The sequence below is a fragment of the Vidua macroura genome, chromosome 31 (genome assembly GCF_024509145.1).
Source record: "Vidua macroura isolate BioBank_ID:100142 chromosome 31, ASM2450914v1, whole genome shotgun sequence".
Classification (NCBI taxonomy): domain Eukaryota; kingdom Metazoa; phylum Chordata; class Aves; order Passeriformes; family Viduidae; genus Vidua; species Vidua macroura.
In genome coordinates, this window is record NC_071601.1 from 1,307,757 (window position 1) to 1,325,842 (window position 18,086).

General features: G+C 43.1%; 1 protein-coding gene across 3 annotated transcripts in view; it reads right to left on the minus strand.

Moving 5' to 3' along the window:
• Positions 1–18,086, minus strand: part of MSRA (methionine sulfoxide reductase A) — a 228,683-nt gene that overhangs the window by 122,237 nt on the left and 88,360 nt on the right. For all 3 annotated transcript variants that reach the window (XM_054001624.1, XM_054001626.1, XM_054001625.1), the window contains exon 3: positions 1,551–1,670. In XM_054001624.1, coding sequence (XP_053857599.1) covers positions 1,551–1,670 — 120 coding nt within the window. The remainder of the gene's footprint in view (positions 1–1,550; positions 1,671–18,086) is intronic.

Consider the following 18,086-nt stretch of genomic DNA (forward strand, 5'->3'; position numbering starts at 1 on the left):
TTATTTTTCTTTACATTCCAGTCACTGAAGATAAACAAAGAAAACAACTGAGAGTAAACCCAAATGACCTGCTCACATGTGAACAGCCTGAACCACAAGCCTATAAACGACCCTGTTTTTAAGGAAATCATCGTTAGCTGCATATTTTATATGGTAATTGTACATCCCCAGTTTATGAATAACAACAGCAGAGTTCTTCCCTTCTGATTTCAGTGCCACTTGAGCTATGCAGATTTCTAAAAGCTTATGAATATACAGAGCAACAGAATTGTTCTGAACATCTGTAAGCAAAATATGAAAAGATGTTTGGTGCTGAATGAACATCCTGGGTTGTCTAATGCTGGCCAAAAATGGTGTATTTATGTATTAGGAGAACGCACTGAAAATAGCTCCAAATCCTGCACACCCTCCAGAAGGCTTTTTCAGATTGTTTTCTGTATGGCTGTCACCAGAAAACGGAAAAAGAATTTTCCCTTCCATTCTAAACAAATTTAATTTCCCTTCCCCCATAAAATGGAAGAATAATTTTCCATTTCATTTCATTCCATTCCATTCCATTCCATTCCATTCCATTCCATTCCATTCCATTCCAATTTAATTCCTTTTCCTTTCATTTTCCCTTTCCCTTTCCCTTTCATTTTCCCTTTCATTTTCCCTTTCATTTTCCCTTTCCCTTTCCCTTTCCCTTCCCTTTCCCCTTCCCTTCCCTTCCCTTCCCTTCCCTTCCCTTCCCTTCCCTTCCCTTTCCATTTCCATTTCCATTTCCATTTCCATTTCCATTTCCATTTCCATTTCCATTCCTTTCCCTTTCCCTTTCCCTTTCCCTTTCCCTTTCCCTTTCGCTTTGCATTTCCATTTCCATTTCTATTTCTACTCCATTCCATTCCATTCCATTCCATTCCATTCCATTCCATTCCATTTCACTCTGTTCCACCTCAAATCATCCCTTTTCCCATTTTTCACAATTTCCAGCAAGTTTCTGCCTTTTTGGCTGCCTTGCAGCACCTCTGCACAGGGCTTCAAGTGCCCATTATTTGTTCGTGTCACTTTTCACACCCTTTCCATGAAGCCCATGTGAGAGTTTGTCACTAAGAACATGCCCCAGTGTCAGCATTTGGCATAAAAATGTTAGCAAGAAAATAAACCAAAGGAAAACTTCCAAGTGAGTGCAGGATTTTCCCCACCAGCAGCATTAGTTGGCTGCCAGGGGTTCTGTGGTTCAAATCGCAGAAAGAAATTGCGTTGGAGTTTTGTAGTGTAGAGTGAAAAATAAATGCAAGGCTTTGGCCTGGAAATGGCAGGATGCTGTGCACTGAACTGTGTGAAGAATTAACAGATTATTAATCAGAACAGAATATTTGTTCATACATTGATCATTAATTATTAGAAGACAGCAATGGGATGGGCATCCATAGATTTCAGTACAGTTTAGGACGTAAAGCCAACCCCAAATCTCCTTTGTCACTGCAGTCACTCATTTCACTCTTTGTTGTCATCCATAATTCAGGATTCCACTCCTGATCCTTAAAAACCAAAGAGGAAAGACTCACCTGAGCACACCTCTTTGTAGGTAGGGTTTGGGGTATGTCCTCCTGCATAACCCACTTGAGTGGAATAGACTCCTTTCTGCCTCCAGAACTTCCTCTCAGCTCCCCAGAAACAGCCCATACCTGAAGAGAGCACAAAATACACATTGTGAGGTCAAAACCTGCCAACATTCAATCACTCATTTGCATATTAATTGATGCAGGGCGTAGTGGAAGGAACATCTATAGGCAGCACCTGCTGGTCAAGTGTTGTCCAAGTTTATTTATAGGGTAACTATAAAGAGAAATCCATTCTGCATCAGAGCACGACTCAAACACAGCTTGATTTATGCTTCTGAATATCAATTTATCACAGAGGGCAAACCTTGAAAGGGTTTGAAGGCCCAAACAAGGAGAAATCTCATGCACACACCAAAAAAAAAAGTTTCTTACAAGGCAATTGCACTGTTTGTGCAGCACCATTTTTACTTGAACTGATTACGAAGCTGTCAAAACACAATAATTTGTATTAATGGCAAACAGTTATTTAATTTTCTACTTTCAGGCAGAGGTGGAAGCAATAATGGATTATATTAGATGTTATAAAAAGGGAAAAATGCTTCAGCTTAACAATTTATGCACAGAGATATTTGATGTTCAGACAAGATTTTTGTAGTCATTCACCCCCATGGCCAATTACCAAAGGACATCAGACTGTTTAAGGGTGTAAATTAAAACCTCTTCTGGTCAAAGGAATTAAGGAGCAAGCATCACCAACACTGACAATTGTCTGATGGCTTAGTTAAATAAATGTTTAAGGGACTATTTATTAAAGTTTTTATTTAGAGTGTCATGGAGATTCCAGTATCGTCAAGCTGGAGCAATGAATTTTCCTTTTCAGTGGCAACATCCTGTTATTATTCCATTTCTAAAACAGTTGAAATAAAGGCAGTAAAAAGAAACTAAACATTAAATACACAATTTCTATATACACAGAGTTTATACTGTATACCTGGAGTTTTCTCCAGGTAACGCTGCAGACATGACAGGTTAAAAAGTCACAGAAAGGATCCTTCAACGCACAACCAGAAGAGCAGAGCAGCCCCTCCTCCAACCTTGATGGCTCACTCTTTGAACCTTCAGAGATTAACTTCAAATTTAAGTTTTAATGCGCCAAAAAGTAAAGAACTGGGATTTCTAATGCAGATGCTTAAGCAAACCGCAGGAATTAAAAGCCAAGGCTGCTCCTGGAGATCCTGGAAAGAGGCAGGAACCTCTTGAGGACAACTCCTGCAGAGGATACAAACTGATAGTGAAACTGCAGTTATTGTCCCTTGATTACAGAGATAACCAGAGCTCTTGGACTTGGGTTCCTCACCTAAATCAGGCTGCTGTCTCCAAGCCCTGTCCAACCTGGCCTTGGACACTTCCAGAGATCCAGGGGCTGCCACAGCTTCTCTGGGAAACCTCTGCCAGGGCCTCACCACCTTCACAGCCAGGAATTCCTTCCCCAATATCCCATCTATCCCTGCCCTCTGGCAGTGGGAAGCTATTCCCTGTGTCCTGTCCCTCCATGCCTTGTCCCAAGCCCCTCTCCAGCTCTCCTGGAGCCCCTTTAGGCCCTGGAAGGAGCTCTGAGCTCTCCCATATGCTTCTCTTCTCCAGGTGAGCACCCCCAGCTCTCCCAGCCTGGCTCCAAAACAGAGGGGCCATTGGAGCTCCCATGGAATCGGGCACACCAAGGCTGTATGAAACTGCTTCCAAGGGTGATTTAACTTGTTCTGGGGGCTTTTCCTTAGGTCCCAAGTCTGGATTTGCATGAGACACATGGAAAATAAACTTCTGCCCAACTCTAATACTTCAGTGCTTTGCATCCTTAATATTCCAAGGGAAGTTTGAGCTCCAGCTGCCTAAAATCCCAGCTGTACCCGCAGCAGGTGAGGCTGAGGCTCTCGCAGGAACAGCTCTGGAGGCAATTTATCAAAGTACCACTGGCTGGACAAACACGCCGCAGGGTGGCCAAGGAGCAACATCATCCATGCCAAGGAATGGGACAGATCCACATTTTCTTCCACATCATATTTCTAGGCCAGCACCTGAGTGTGAATGAGCAACCCAAGATTAAGAACTTAACCCAAACTCAGGTTTGAGCTCAGATACAGGCCCAACTTCAAATACAAAGCAGAAATGTTCATTCTTAGTGTTTTATTTCAGGGATTTTAATGATCAATAAACCCCTAACGTTGCTGTTGAAATCCCTGATCATCAGACCTGTGGCCAATGACCTGATCAATAACTATTATTTGGGATTCTCTCATTGATAATTGTCTCTGACCACTCTTTCCAGGGCAGTGGTGGAGCCCTCATCCCTGGTGGGATTTAAAAGCCCTGTGGATGTGGCACCTGGGGACATGGGTCCGTGGTGGCCTTGACAGTGCTGGGGGATGGCTGGACATAATCTTGGAGGGCTTTTCCAACCTGAAATATTTTGTGACTCTGTGGATTTGACCAGTGGCCTGTGTCCCCACCATGGACTCCTCCATTTTTCCCTCTTCCAGCTGATGCCCAAGTTCATCGTGCCGCCCTTTCCCGGGGAGAGAGGGATTTTATTCTCCTGAATAACTGCTCTCATCATTTTCTCAAGTGCGCTGCCACCTCACACAAACAATAAATCCTCCCATCCCCGAGAACAGATAAAATTGAAATCTTTGTCATAATAAAACAACCTGCTGGTAAAGAGACATCATTTACAACAATCCAGCACTAAATTGCTTTCCCCAGCATTAATCCATTCAGCTGATGTTTGTTATTCTGCTAAAGTGGTGCCACGTTCGACAGAGAAATTGTCATAAGGAGAGAAATATTAACAATAAAATCTCACATAATATTCCGGAATTAGACACGTGAGCTCATGGAGTGCTTGTTTTCCAGAGCATTGGCTGCCTCTAGCCATGGTTAATACGGACAATTATTACCAAAACAGAGAAATAATTTCAGTTCAAGATTTCACATGGTCTTGCAGAACAAAAAAAAAAAAGCTTACTTCCCTTAATTATTACTAGTTTAGTAAGGAAACTGAAGAAATAAATAATTTAAATAATAAATTTAAATAATGAAATAAAAACTCAGAGGGGGAAACAAATAAGTAAAAAAAAAAAAAAAAAAAGAGGTAAAGAACCATAAAAGCAAAATAAGCCACCCATATTATAATTTAAAACTCGAAAACATGAATGTGATTCTAAACTATTCATGAAGTTATTTGCATAATACCCAGTAGTGGGGAAGTGAGTGCAGCTTTGGAGTTACAGAGGGAGCTTCCGGAGGCATTCCTAAGAGGAAGAAAAAAAAAGGAACTACAGGGAAACACTCATGCTCCTAGAAAAAAAAAAAAAAAAAGTCTTACTTGAACATAATGGGTATTGCAGAGGAGTGTTTAAGCACTGAAGACATTTGTCACTTTTTAATTGCTAATTTGCAAAACAAAAACAAGAATAGTGATGGATTTTGACTGACTCTTAATTGAAATTTGAAAAGGTGTTTTAAACTTTTTTCTTCTGGTTTTGAGCTTCAAACCCAAACAGATTCAGACAGGAATCTTTAAACGTTCAAGCATACCTATAAAAAATATTAATCAAACTATTGGGGATTAAATTATAGAATCTATACTCCTTTCCAGCATCCACATCCATTTTCTCCAGCTATTCTCTTTATGGATCCATACTCCTATAGATCCTCTGAACAAGGTTTTTTGTCACCAAGGACCCTGTGTTTCCATAGGCAACCCTGTGATTTGCATGTTCCTAATAAATAGTCAGCATAAGCTGAAATATTCTTCTAAAATAATGAAAGCAAAGTGCTACTCTGATAAGAGAGATAAGCATCCCATTTTTAGAGATAAAAAAATTTTGAATTATTCCAAGACAGAGCAGAATGGAACCCCAGGTGTTAGCAGGGATGAGCAGCTGTATGGATTAACCACGTTGACCAGGCCTCCATTGGCTGCACAGGAGCTTCAACATCAAGGGATTCATTTATTTGCCTAAATGGAGACACTTGGGATCATTTGAGATGCCTGAGGATATCTTGGACATCTGTGTGCACATGGCTGACACAAATGACATAAAATTCGGGAGAGACACATGAAAGGGCAGGCAAAACACTCGTGGACATGGCAAATGGAACTCATGGAATCAGGGAATGGTTTGGGTGGGAAGGGACCTTAGAGCTCATCCAGTGCCACCCCCTGCCATGGGCAGGGACACCTCCCACTATCCCAGGCTGCTCCAAGCTCCATCCAGCCTGGCCTTGGACACTTCCAGAGATCCAGGGGCAGCCACAGCTTCTCTGGGAAACCTGTGCCAGGGCCTCACCACCCTCACAGCCAGGAATTCCTTTCCAATATCTCATCTATCCCTGCCCTCTGGCAGCGGGCAGCCATTCCCTGTGTCCAGTCCCTCCATGCCTTGTCCCAAGTCCCTCTCCAGCTCTCCTGGAGCCCCTTTGGGCCCTGGAAGGGGCTCTGAGCTCTCCCTGGATCCTTCTCTTCTCCAGGTGAACACCCCCAGCTCTCCCAGCCTGGCTGCAGAGCAGAAGGGCTCCAGCCTTTGGAACATCTCTGTGGCCTCCTCTGGACTTGTTCCAGCAGTTCCACGTCCTCCTGATATTGTGCATCCCATAGCTCCAGGTGCGTACACCAGAGCATCCCATTTGCATATTTTAAGGCAGGAGAAACCAGTCCCTACCCCAGACACAGACATTACAAAACCCGGAGAGTCTCTGAATCTGAAGTTGAATCAAATCTCCCAAAATACAGTGATTTGTGTCTGAGAGTTGCCTATTTCTCTTCCACATCCATAAACAATGACCAGCCCGACAAGCTCAGTAGGACTCCGTGCTGCAGAGATGAATCCCGGACAAAATTACTAATTCCAAAGTTATCTATCCTCATAATAATGTTCACAGCTTGCAATACTGTTAATTCCTTTTTTTGGTGTACTATGTACAGAAGCCATCAAAGAGCACCAAAAAACCGACTGGAAAACTTATTTGAAAATTATTCAACATTCCAGACATTGTTCCCCAATCCCACAAGGAACTCCACGATCTCCAAAGGAAACCTTTCCTCACCTTTGTTCTGATCTCTTCTCCAGTGCCTGTTCCTATCATATCTGAATGATCCTTGGTCGCCACGAAGATTCCCTGATGTAAATTCCTATTTATGATTCCATTATGCAAATGAGCACAGGCAGTAAATTTGCATCAGAAGGGTGTTCCTGATCCAAACTCCAGCCTCACAAGCTGCACCCACTCTGTACTAATTAACATCCATTAACTCCAAGCTTTGGGGACTCTCAGCCTCCCATTTATTCCATATATTTAAAGAAGCTCACAGCAGGTGCATTGTGTTCTGTACTGGCCAATTTTCATTTCTTATAATGTACACATATACCACATATACAATGTTTTCATTTGTGCAATTTTTTTTAATGCCTTTTGTCCTTTATCTTTGTGGAATATGCTTCTCTGACGGCATCAGGTGCAGACACACCTGACTCCCCACTGACCTTTCCCTCCTGCCAGCTTTATTTCCAAGCCTTCCCTCTCCCTGCCTTCCCAGCAGTCCAACAGGACATCCAGAAAACTCCTTTTTTTTTGTCATATTTTGAAGAATGAATGCATTATTTCCTTGGCATGCCAAGCCTCTCCTGGCCCGCCGCCTGCCATCCCTACACCCACACTCCAAGGCACTTCTCCATGCAGCAGATTAAGGAGCTGTTCCCATGCCAGCAATGCTTCGCTGAGGAAGATGAACTGCAAAGGACACGGATCCTGCTCCTCCTTCTGTTAGCAGGATTTCGGGATATATTCCACCAGCTGGGAGGGGCGTGTGGGGTGGGGGGGAAATGTCAGCTTTAAATATAATAAAACGTGCTGGGAGAACATAGAGCAGAGTCCTGGAAACCTCTTCCCAATGCCCAGAGGAGAGGAAGAAGCGGGACAGGATCTTTCCAGACAAGAGGAGCCTCTCGTGCCAGGCTCTGCTCGGAGTCCCTGGGAGCAGTGGCTGTGCCAGCTGCTCCAGTGCCACAGGATCCAGCCACAGGCTGCTCCCATACATTGAGGCAGAAAAGGACAGCCAAGAGCACATCCCACCGGCTACCTCAGAGCTTCCTGCCTGAGCCAGCATCTCCGGGAGCTGGAGGCACAGCTGCCAGGATCCTGCTTCCCTTGGCCAGCACAGGACTTGGCCCAGATTTTGAATACGATTCATTTTGTTCCCTCTATAAAATCTGGAGAAGGAAATGCTCAGCTGCCTTAACCTGAAATGATTTTTTTTTTTTTTTTTTTTTTTTTTTTTTTTTTTGTCATTTCCCCCCTCCCCGCCCTTCCTCAGCTGGAAGGAATAAATTGAGCCTCGGCAAGTTCCATCCCTATAGAATAATGCTCATTCCATACATTTCAGCCAAATGCCGAGTGTGATTGGCATTTTCCTCCTTAGAAAACTGTGGAGAGCAGTTGGTACAGCTGATTGATTGAAGACAGTCCAAGTACTGATATTTCTGAGCACGGAGCCAAAGGGATATTGATGCTCTGTGCTCTGAAATCGTGGCAACCGTTAATTCTGAGAACTTCTCAGGCTGAAGAGGGGACCTTGGCTTCACTGAGGAAGGTCAGGATGAGACCTTGGTGAGCACCATTGTGTTCCCTCCCCAAAAAACAGGGGCAAGTAGGTGGCAAGGAAGCTGTGATGGGAACCTGCAGATCTTTGGAGGATCTGTTGGGGAAAGTCCACAGGAATCCACAGAGATGCTCCAAAGGCTGGAACCCCTCTGCTCTGGAGTCAGGCTGAGGGTGTTCCCCTGGAGAGGAGAAGCATCCAGGGAGACCTCAGAGCCCCTTCCAGAGCCTAAAGGGACTCCAGGAGAGCTGGAGAGGGACTTGGGACAAGGCATAGAGGGACTGGACACAGGGAATGGCTGCCTGCTGCCAGAGGGCAGGATACTGGGAAGGACTCCTGGCACAGGCACAGGTTTCCCAGAGAAGCTGTGGCTGCCCCTGGATCCCTGGCAGTGTCCAAGGTTGGACAGGGCTCGGAGCACCCTGGGACAGTGGAAGGTGTCCCTGCCCATGTCAGGGGGTGGCACTGGATGATCTCTAAGGTCCCTTCCCACCCAAACCATTCTGTGAGTCCATTATGTCCCTGCTTGGATAATCAGATAAAAATGTCCTGGGAACCCAGGAGAACGTCCAGCATATTCAGCTGACACACAGTGGATGTTCACCTGGCTACAATATTTTTTCGTGACTTTATGTAAGCATCCATAGCACCAGTAATGCCATAGCACCAGATTCCCAAAAGATTAACTTTTGTTCTCTAGAGGGAAATACTCCCATCAGTCCCTTTGGCTCCAATCTGATTGTGGACACAAATCCAAGAGCAAACTGGATCTCAAATCCCTTGGGAAGTGAGTGGCTACAGCTTTGTTGAACACTTCGATACTGTCTGTGCACTTACACAAGTCTTATTAATGGCTTGAAAATCTAAAATGATCAAATCCATGTCCTCAAGATAAAAATACAGCATGAAAATACCCCAGAGCCTTTGTTCTGAATTTTTTTAAGGTCTTGTTGAGGATCTGGAAAGAATTCCAGAGTCAGATTGCAATGCACTCTCATCTTTTGCACAGCACTGAGATACATAGGGTGCTTTGGAAGCCATCTGGATCCATATAGGATTAATGTTATCAATCAGGATTTAAAAGAAAATTGTACCATTGATACCCTCAGGGGTTTAACATCCAACAGCCCCTGAATATCTGAGCAATCACAGAATATTTGAGATCACTGGGAAATAATCAGCTAAGAAATGGTTGGGAGGAACAGGGGGAAAAAATGGTGAAACAGAACAAGTTGAGCTGAAAGAAATAAAACTGCTGATGACAGATGGCATTAAGAGGATGATCTTCCTCGATGAGCGTTGGCTCTAATGCTCCAACAGGGTTGATAAATATGTTGAACAGCTTGCCTGGGGCAAGTCAAACAAAGCCCTGGGCAAGAAATTTAAAATGCAGTTTGCCTAACAGAGCAACTAAAGAGGAATTTCTTGGCTCACCGTTTTGCCAAGATGTGTTCTGTTCGCACTGCATGAATTCCCAAGGAAACTGTTGGGTTTGCTTCTTTTTTTTTTTTCCATAGGAGAAGCAGAAGCCTCATGTTCATTCAAATTAACAAATGCCCAGGAAATTGGTTCCTGCCTGTGGCTGCTGACGTTGGACGCAGGCGTGGGCACGTGTTTGTGTACGGATGGATGTTTGGATAAAAGCTGCACAACAGATTATTGCAAAGGAAAAGCAGATTATCATCAGAGGGAAGGAATATTTTACTGTCAAGAGAAAAACTGCCATGTTTTCATCATGGGAAATGTGTCAGAAGGATGACTTTGGAAAAAAACCCTTGAAGACAACAGCACTCAAACTGGGAAAAGCAATGGGGAGATACAGAAAACGACTTCAAAATGTGTTTATCAAACCCATCCTAAAGCATGTTACAAGTTATAAATAATACAAACTCAACAGGATTCAAACAAAGCTGAAGCCAATATCCAGAATGTTAATAAGGCACAAAGCACAGTTGCTCTGAACTTCCCAGGCAGAACACAAGAGGTTTCACATATTCCTATTTCAATGCAATTTTGAGCTTAACCAGCAGAGAGCAGGGACAGACCCCAGTCAGTGAATCCCAGCACTTCCCAGGGTGGCCTTATTCACTGCCTCCATATCCTTTCCTGCCCAAAAAGCAGGAATATTTAAACCATTTTTGTCCTGAAAATCCACAGCGCTGCTTTCTGGTGACTCCACACAATAAAATTCCATCATCAAAATTCTCTGTTGGAAAACTTACCTCTAATTCCCAGAAACTGGAAGATGCAACCCAGCCAAAAAATCCTTTCTGGTGACCTGAAAGGTTCTCATCACACAAAAGCAGCAGAGGCCAAACTTTGTGACCTTTGAGAGCTGGCCCAGAATGTCCCTGTGCCTATGACACTTCCCCAAACCTGGCAGAGCCAGGAGAACAACGGTGCACCTCAACTTGCACTCATGAGCAGCACCTGGACCCTCCAGAAATTCACTGTGGATCTGAATAATCAGAATCTCAATAATCCACTTTTCAGGAAGAGAAGGAGAACTTGTGAGAATGAAGAAAGCCAAGAGCCTTGTCAGTTCTTCCCTCTCTTTTTCCTTAATCTTGGGATACAGACTTTGTTTCTAATAACTGCAAATAATCAAGCCTCATATAAATTATAATACATTAAATATTATTTAAATACTCCACAACTGAGGTATGAGTGGTACCAAAGCAAAACAAAGAATCCTTTTTGGAAAAATACCAAAGGATCCCAATTACAGATTTTTGTTAAAAATCTCTTTTTCATGCCTTGCCTGTGACTTTAAAAGGTTGGACTCAATGATCTCAGAGGTCTTTTCCAACATTATTGATCTTTGATTTTGTGTCTGTTGACTAAGACAAACACCACTTGATAAAACTCTGTATTTTCAAACTTTTTCCTTCCCACATTTTGCTTGGTTTGTATTCTTCAGTAAAAACTTGGGATGAGTCAAGGGAATGGACATGGCCCCAAGGTTGCCAGAGCTCCAGGAGTGTTTGGATAATGCTCTCAGGGATGCACAGGGTGGGATTGTTGGGATGTCCTGTGCCAGGTCATGAATTCAGTCAATGATCCTGGTGGGTCTCTTCCAACTCAGGATATTTCATCATTCTCTGAAGATCAAGCATGAGAGAATAGGAATCAGAAATGTTTAACAATAAATAGAGAATTCATCCAAAAAAACAGTTCAATGTCTTACTCCCGAAGGTTTCCGTCCTAAAAAATGTATTTGGTCTTTGATCATGGAAACATCACAGACCCCAGAACGGTTTGGGTTGGAAAGGACTTTACAGCTGCTGTCATTCCACCCTCCTTCCACTAGACCAGGTCGAGGTGCTATCTAGTCCATAGATTAGATCAAGTTTCATTCATGAAAATTCATGAAAATTAACTAAAATCTGTCTACTTGGCTGTGTATAAATCATCCATCCAATTATATTTAGACATATATAATATATATTAGACAGGTGGAGCACTGGGAAAAACGAGATGAGCAGGAGGCTTTGGGAATTCAAGGCTCAACTCAGACTCTAAAAGGTTTTCTCTCTGAAGCTGATTTCCATCATTAGTGATGTTGCTATTTTCAAACCCACAGCACATAAAGCCGTTGCCACAGATTTGAATTCCACTATGCTGGGTTCTGGGTACAAATGCAGAACAAAAGAGCAACATCCCCAAAAGTTGACTTTTTCTATTTACAGGGTCATTCGTACTCCTACGTTCCATAAACATCAAAGAGAACTGTCACAAACTGTAAAATTCAGGAAGGGGAAACCAATAAACACCTGTTTCCTTTAATGTTTGGGGGTTTGGAAATGCAGCTGATTGAATGTTTGTGGCTGGGATCAACAGGCAGCATTTTCCATGAGCAACTGACTGACATCCAAAGCAATATTGCACCACAAATGGATCTGTCCTGCAGGAAAGAAGAGCTATTCACAAAGCAGGAACAATCCGTCCTTAAATGCAAAGTGCTAGGATGAAAATTGCTTCTGTTTCATGTCTAATCCATTAAAGAGTCATCTTGAGGAGTCCTGTAGACACCTGATCTTTCTTGGCCACAAATATGATGAATGAAGTGTCCCAAGGACACAGAAAAAAATGTCAAGGTTTATGGTCAAAAATCTGAGTCCTCGAACTATTTGTTTACTCCTTCTCATTTCTCTCACCAAATAAATTACTTGAGCAATAAAATGTGATGAATAAAAGCATCAGAAGTTCTTAGCACAGCCCTGAATTGTCCAAAAATGGAATCAAAACTTATAATAGAATGGTTTGGGTTTGAAGGGACCTTAAAGCTCATCCTGTTCCACCCCTGCCAAGGGCAGAGACATCTTCCACTATCCCAGGCTGCTCCAAGCCCCATCCAGCCTGGTCTTGGACACTTCCAAGGGATCCAGGGGCAGCCACAGCTTCTCTGGGCAACCTCAGGGCCTCCCCACCCTCACAGGGAAGGATTACTTGCTAATATCCAATTTAAATCTGTTCTCTGTCCGTTTGGAGACATTCCCTCTTGTCCTGTTACTCCAGGTCTTATTCCAAAGTCCCTCTCCAGCTCTCTTTTAGGTTCCCTCCAAGGGCAAGTAGGTCACCCTAAAGCATCTCTTCTCCAGGCTGAACAATCCCAATCCTCTCAGCCTTTCCCACAGCAGAGCTGCTCCATCCCTCTGATCATCCTGGTGTCTCCTCTGGACTCTCTCCAGCAGCTCCATGTCCCTCTGATCTTGGAGTCCAGGGCTGGAGGCAGCTCTGCAGGTGGGGTCTCACCTGAGGGGGGCAGAGGATCAGAATCCCCCCCTCCCCTGCTGCCCACAGAGGTTTCTGGGCTGGGCCATGTCCAGCTCTCACCCACCAGGACCCCCAAGTCCTTCTCCCAGGCCTGTTCCATCCCTTCATCCCCAGCCTGGATTGACCCCAGGGACTGACCCAACCCAGGTGCAGCACCTTAATCTGAATGAGCACAGCAGAAAGCCCAGAGATTCAGGTACTAATCATGCCTCAACCTGGCCACCCTCCTCTGTTATTTCAAGACGAGAACAGTTTCTTAATACATTATGTTTCCAAAGTCTGTTAGGGATAAAAAGAACCGCTGCTACAATAATGCAGTGAAGAGATTGAGATAGAGCTACACGGTCCTATCATCAAGCTGATTATTTGCTTCATTGCAAAGCATCACATCTTTAGTTCAGCCATTGATTTGAGGCTTTCAAATCATTTTGTGATCTTCCTTCACTCTGAGCATTCCAGTGCTTGGCAGAGATTCATTTTAGATCATCCCCGGTCATTTGCCACACTTTAGTGCTCCACTACTCAAGTAGAACTTGATAAACACAGAAAATAAGAGATGTCATCAGGCTGTGTAATCCATTTCATATAAATCCATCTCTGCAATAACACAGAAGCCTTACCCTTGTCTTGTGAAAATCTCTCTAATCTCCCAAGCCACCTTGGGGAGCTTGAGATAGAGAGAAGCAAAACAAAATATATTCCACTCTTATAAAAGCAAAGAGCCACGTTTTGTTACCAGCAAAATAAGAATCACTTCTAGGTCCTTGCTACAGAAAATAATAACTTGTTTACAAAGTTTGTTTACTGCAAAGAATGGAAAAATTGACTTTTCTTTCCTTTTTTTTCTGATGACTATTGCCGAGTTAAATGAACTGCCATAGCCACATTCAGCAAAAGTAATCTCACATTCCTTATTATATTCGTAGCCTTAGATTTCAAACAACAACAGAAAGCTGTAGGCACCCTGACAATTATTTAAACCTACAATCTATAATTGCTCAGGAGCAAAAAAATAATTACATTCATATAACAAGCAATTCAACAAGCAGCCCTTTCGTCCTCCTTTCCCCTTAACCCTTTTCCAAACCAATAAATGCCTTCCAAGAGCACCTAGATCATTCAAATGGATCTATTTTGAACCATAGCTGTCCTTAATGGAAATATGGAAGTTCCAAGAATTATTTTCTCATCTGTTGCAAGGCAATGCAATGATGGTGAGTTCTTACTTGCAAAATAGAATAACTCTTCCTACCCATCTCCAAAAAAAAACCCCAAAAGATAATTACTCAAGGAAATACCAGAGTAGATTGTTAAATAAAAACTAATTTATATCCAGAGGGGCAGACAGAGGCCAAATATTAATGTGGTTAGTCATTTACCCATCATGCAGCACAATTGTTCCCAAGAAACGTGGGCTGGCAGCGTTGGAAATAAGGGAACTATAAAAAACGCTGAGGCAGAGTGGCACCAATGGCTCGGCAAAGGAATTGCCATCACTCACAGCAAAGTCCATGACCTGCAGCTCTCCAGATCCATGGTTTCCTTAGACAGCCCAAAAAAAGCAAATTAAAATCTCTTTATCTACCCCAGGGATAAGCCCCATCCCACTGAGTGAGTCTGAGTGTCACCATTCTAACATTTAAATCCCTGCACTTGTCCTCTCTTGGCTTGTCAGGAAAATTCCACAGAGTCACCCAAGTGAATCCCATCCTGCTGGGCAGCTGGATATAGGAGCCAGGGCTTGTCTGGAGCCTTGGGATGTCCTGAGCTGGTGTAAATTCAGAGACTGATGGCGCATGAGGGACAGACACAGTGACAACGACATTCCTCACCACACTTTCCATCCCAGAAGAGTCAAAAAAACTGGATGACCATTAGACAAACGAGGGTCCATGTCACCCTTTGGACACCAGGAGGACACCCTGCCCTCTCTCCATCCCTCTCTGTAAGTGCCATCCCTAATTCCAAACACATTCCAGCATTCCACTCCAGCTCCATCCCCTCAACTCAAGCACGTGTCTGCTTCTGCATAATTCATTACATGACTCTCAATAATTTTCAGTCAAGGTTCAAGCAGGAATATGTCACACCAGGATTAGATTATTTATGAGCATAATGTTGGATTTAAGCCAATGACACACCAATAAATTTTATCTCCAAGCCTGACACATCTCATGCTGTTTTCCCTGGCTCACAAACAAATAACTACGCCTGTCTCAGAATTACTTGCATTCAACTTAAATCAGATTTTTTTTTTTGTGGTAAGCTCTTATCTTGCTTGAAAAACTGATCATGTTGTTTCGTTCTTCCAGAGGCTGAAGTGTGGTTTTGCCTTCATTTCCCAAGTGTGTCCTGCAGAGAGAACAAAGTCAGGTATTCCAGAATAAAAATCTGGAATAAGGTGCTGTTTGAGCCTCCTACAGGATGAAGTTTTTACTCTTTTCTAAAGACAAAAGACTTGTGTCACCCAGGAAAAGCATAGCCTGTACCAACCAGCATTAACTGCCATTGAAAATAATCTAATATGACCACTACCCAAAATAAAAGAATAAATAATGTACCATTAATACATAAATACACATTATATATAAATGCTTATTAATAGAAATATAGTTACATAAATACGTATCGAGGCATAAAGGATTCTCATCCAACCTCATGTAAACTTGAAAAACTGCACTTAAATCTCTATTTGTGTTCACATGTGACAAAAGGTGCCCGAGCTCCCACGACAGTCACCGGAGATCCAGTTCCAATGGAATGTGATGACATTTAAGGTCCCTTCCAACCCAAACTATTCTGGAATTCTGAGATTCCATTCCAATTGAGCCCTCCACATTTCAGCAGTATTTCTGAGCCAGTATTTTAAAAGTTGGTGAAGGTTTTTGTATCTTTGATCTATCTAATGATATATTTTTTCAGTAACTTCATCAGGTGAGAAAAACTCCTAAAAATCAGGAAAATCACTCTAAATTCTCCCAAACTCAATAACCCAATAGTAAGTAATCCATATTTTTTAATATACAACCCTCTTTGCTCAGTCTCACATGCCCAGATCTAAAATTTCCAGGCTGTGGCAGCAGCCTGGTGAAGATAAATCCATTAGGATCCGCTGACAACACTTTGTGGATGTCACAATATATCTAAAATTATCAAAACACCACCATTTTCCCCCCTCCAAAAACCCTCTTACGTATTTTTTTTTTGTGTCTGAACAGAATAAATCATCAGCCCTCCATGTGTTTTATTCCATGTCACCACTCTCTGTGCTTTATTAGCAGGAAACCAAGGATAAATCCGATGGTAAATGTGCCCATCCCAGCACATAAACAAACACACACACACAAATATATCTCCTGCAAAGCAGCATCAATCTGATCAGGGCGGCCTCCAGTCATTAACAGGATAATTTACTTCCATTTCCAACTTAAACCACCTCAGAATGATGCCAAGCATATGTTCCTCCTGCTCATTGATATACTCCTATTTATCACAGGCAAGGAATTGCTTCTCTGCAAGGTTTTTGCAATTGCTCAAGGTGCTCGTGCTGCCTTTATTTTTTTTTTTTTTTTGCATGGGAAATAAAATAAATTGATAAAGTAAAATAATAAAACCCCCCCAAAAAAATTACTAAAATTTAAAAATTTATATTTAGATAAACAAGAAAATAATGATCTTCTTCAAGACAATTCCTGCTGCTGGAGATCACTGAGCACTAGCCCAGAAGTCATGGAAATTAACTGTGTCTCTTCTACTCCTTTCTGTGGCAATACCCCCAAAACATAATTAAAGGGATGTTTTAATGTGAATGATGCTGATTAAAAAGCTGCAGTCTGACTTTTAAAAACCCCCAAATCTTCCCTAATGTGCAATAGCCACTCTAAGCAGAAATCCACACAAAGCTGAATTCTTCATTACCTCAAGAAACCTAAATTAACATAAAAAACTCCCTGATGGAGAAGCACAGAGATTGTGTTTGAAGGCCACATTACTTTAGTTTTCTGAAAGAAAAAGAGATGTGGCTCCTTTGAAAGCAAAGGATGTTTTGCAGGGTTGTGTTCATCAAGGACATCTTTCACTTTGTGTTAGGGATATTTTATTGCCCCTTATTAGTGTTTATAAATGTCAGGAAATGTCTTTGGTGAGGACTAAGCAGAACTGTAGCATTTTGTTTTTATCAGGGTCTCCTTGCCCAGTGCTTTGCCCATTTACATTCCCACAAAGCTGATGCACAATTCCATCAAATCAGAGCAGCACCATTTAAAGCACAATGACCAGGATATTCCACAGGACAAGAGAAACTGAGTATTGAGGTTTTTATTTCAAAAGGTCCCAGAGTTATGGGATTTTTCTGTGTTTATCACCTTATTTTACAACAGATTTAGGGGTAAATTTTCAGTTCAGGGCTTTTCTGCTTAGGCTTTAAAATCTAAACAGAGAACATTCCCTGGCAGTGATTTAAAAAAAAAAAAAAACGTAGAGGTTTGACCAGCAAGCCAGAGCATCTCACTTCAGGCAAGGTTGTGAGGAAGAAGATGACCTGAGGAGAAGGATTTGGGGATGGTGGTGAAGGAAAAGCTGGACACAGTCTGACCATGATGCCCTGGGCTGATCCCCCAGCATGGGCAGCAGGGGAGGGCGGGATTCTGCCCCACTCAGGTGAGACCTCACCTGTAGAACTGCCTCCAGATCTGGGTTCCAACATCAGAAGGATGTGGAGCTGCTGGAAAGAGTCCAGAGGAGGCCACAGAGATGCTCCAAGGGCTGGAGCCCCTCTGCTCTGGAGCCAGGCTGGGAGAGCTGGGGGTGTTCATCTGGAGAAGAGAAGGATCCAGGAGAGCTCAGAGCCCCTTCCATAGCCTAAAGGGGCTCCAGGAGAGCTGGAGAGGGACTTGGGACAAGGCATGGAGGGACAGGACACAGGGAATAGCTTCCCACTGCCAGAGGGCAGGGATAGATGGGATATTGGGAAGGAATTCCTGGCTGTGAGGGTGGTGAGGCCCTGGCACAGGGTGCCCAGATAAGCTGTGGCTGCCCCTGGATACCTGGCAGTGTCCAAGGCCAGGCTGGATGGGTTTGGAGCAGCTTGGGATAGTGGGAGGTGT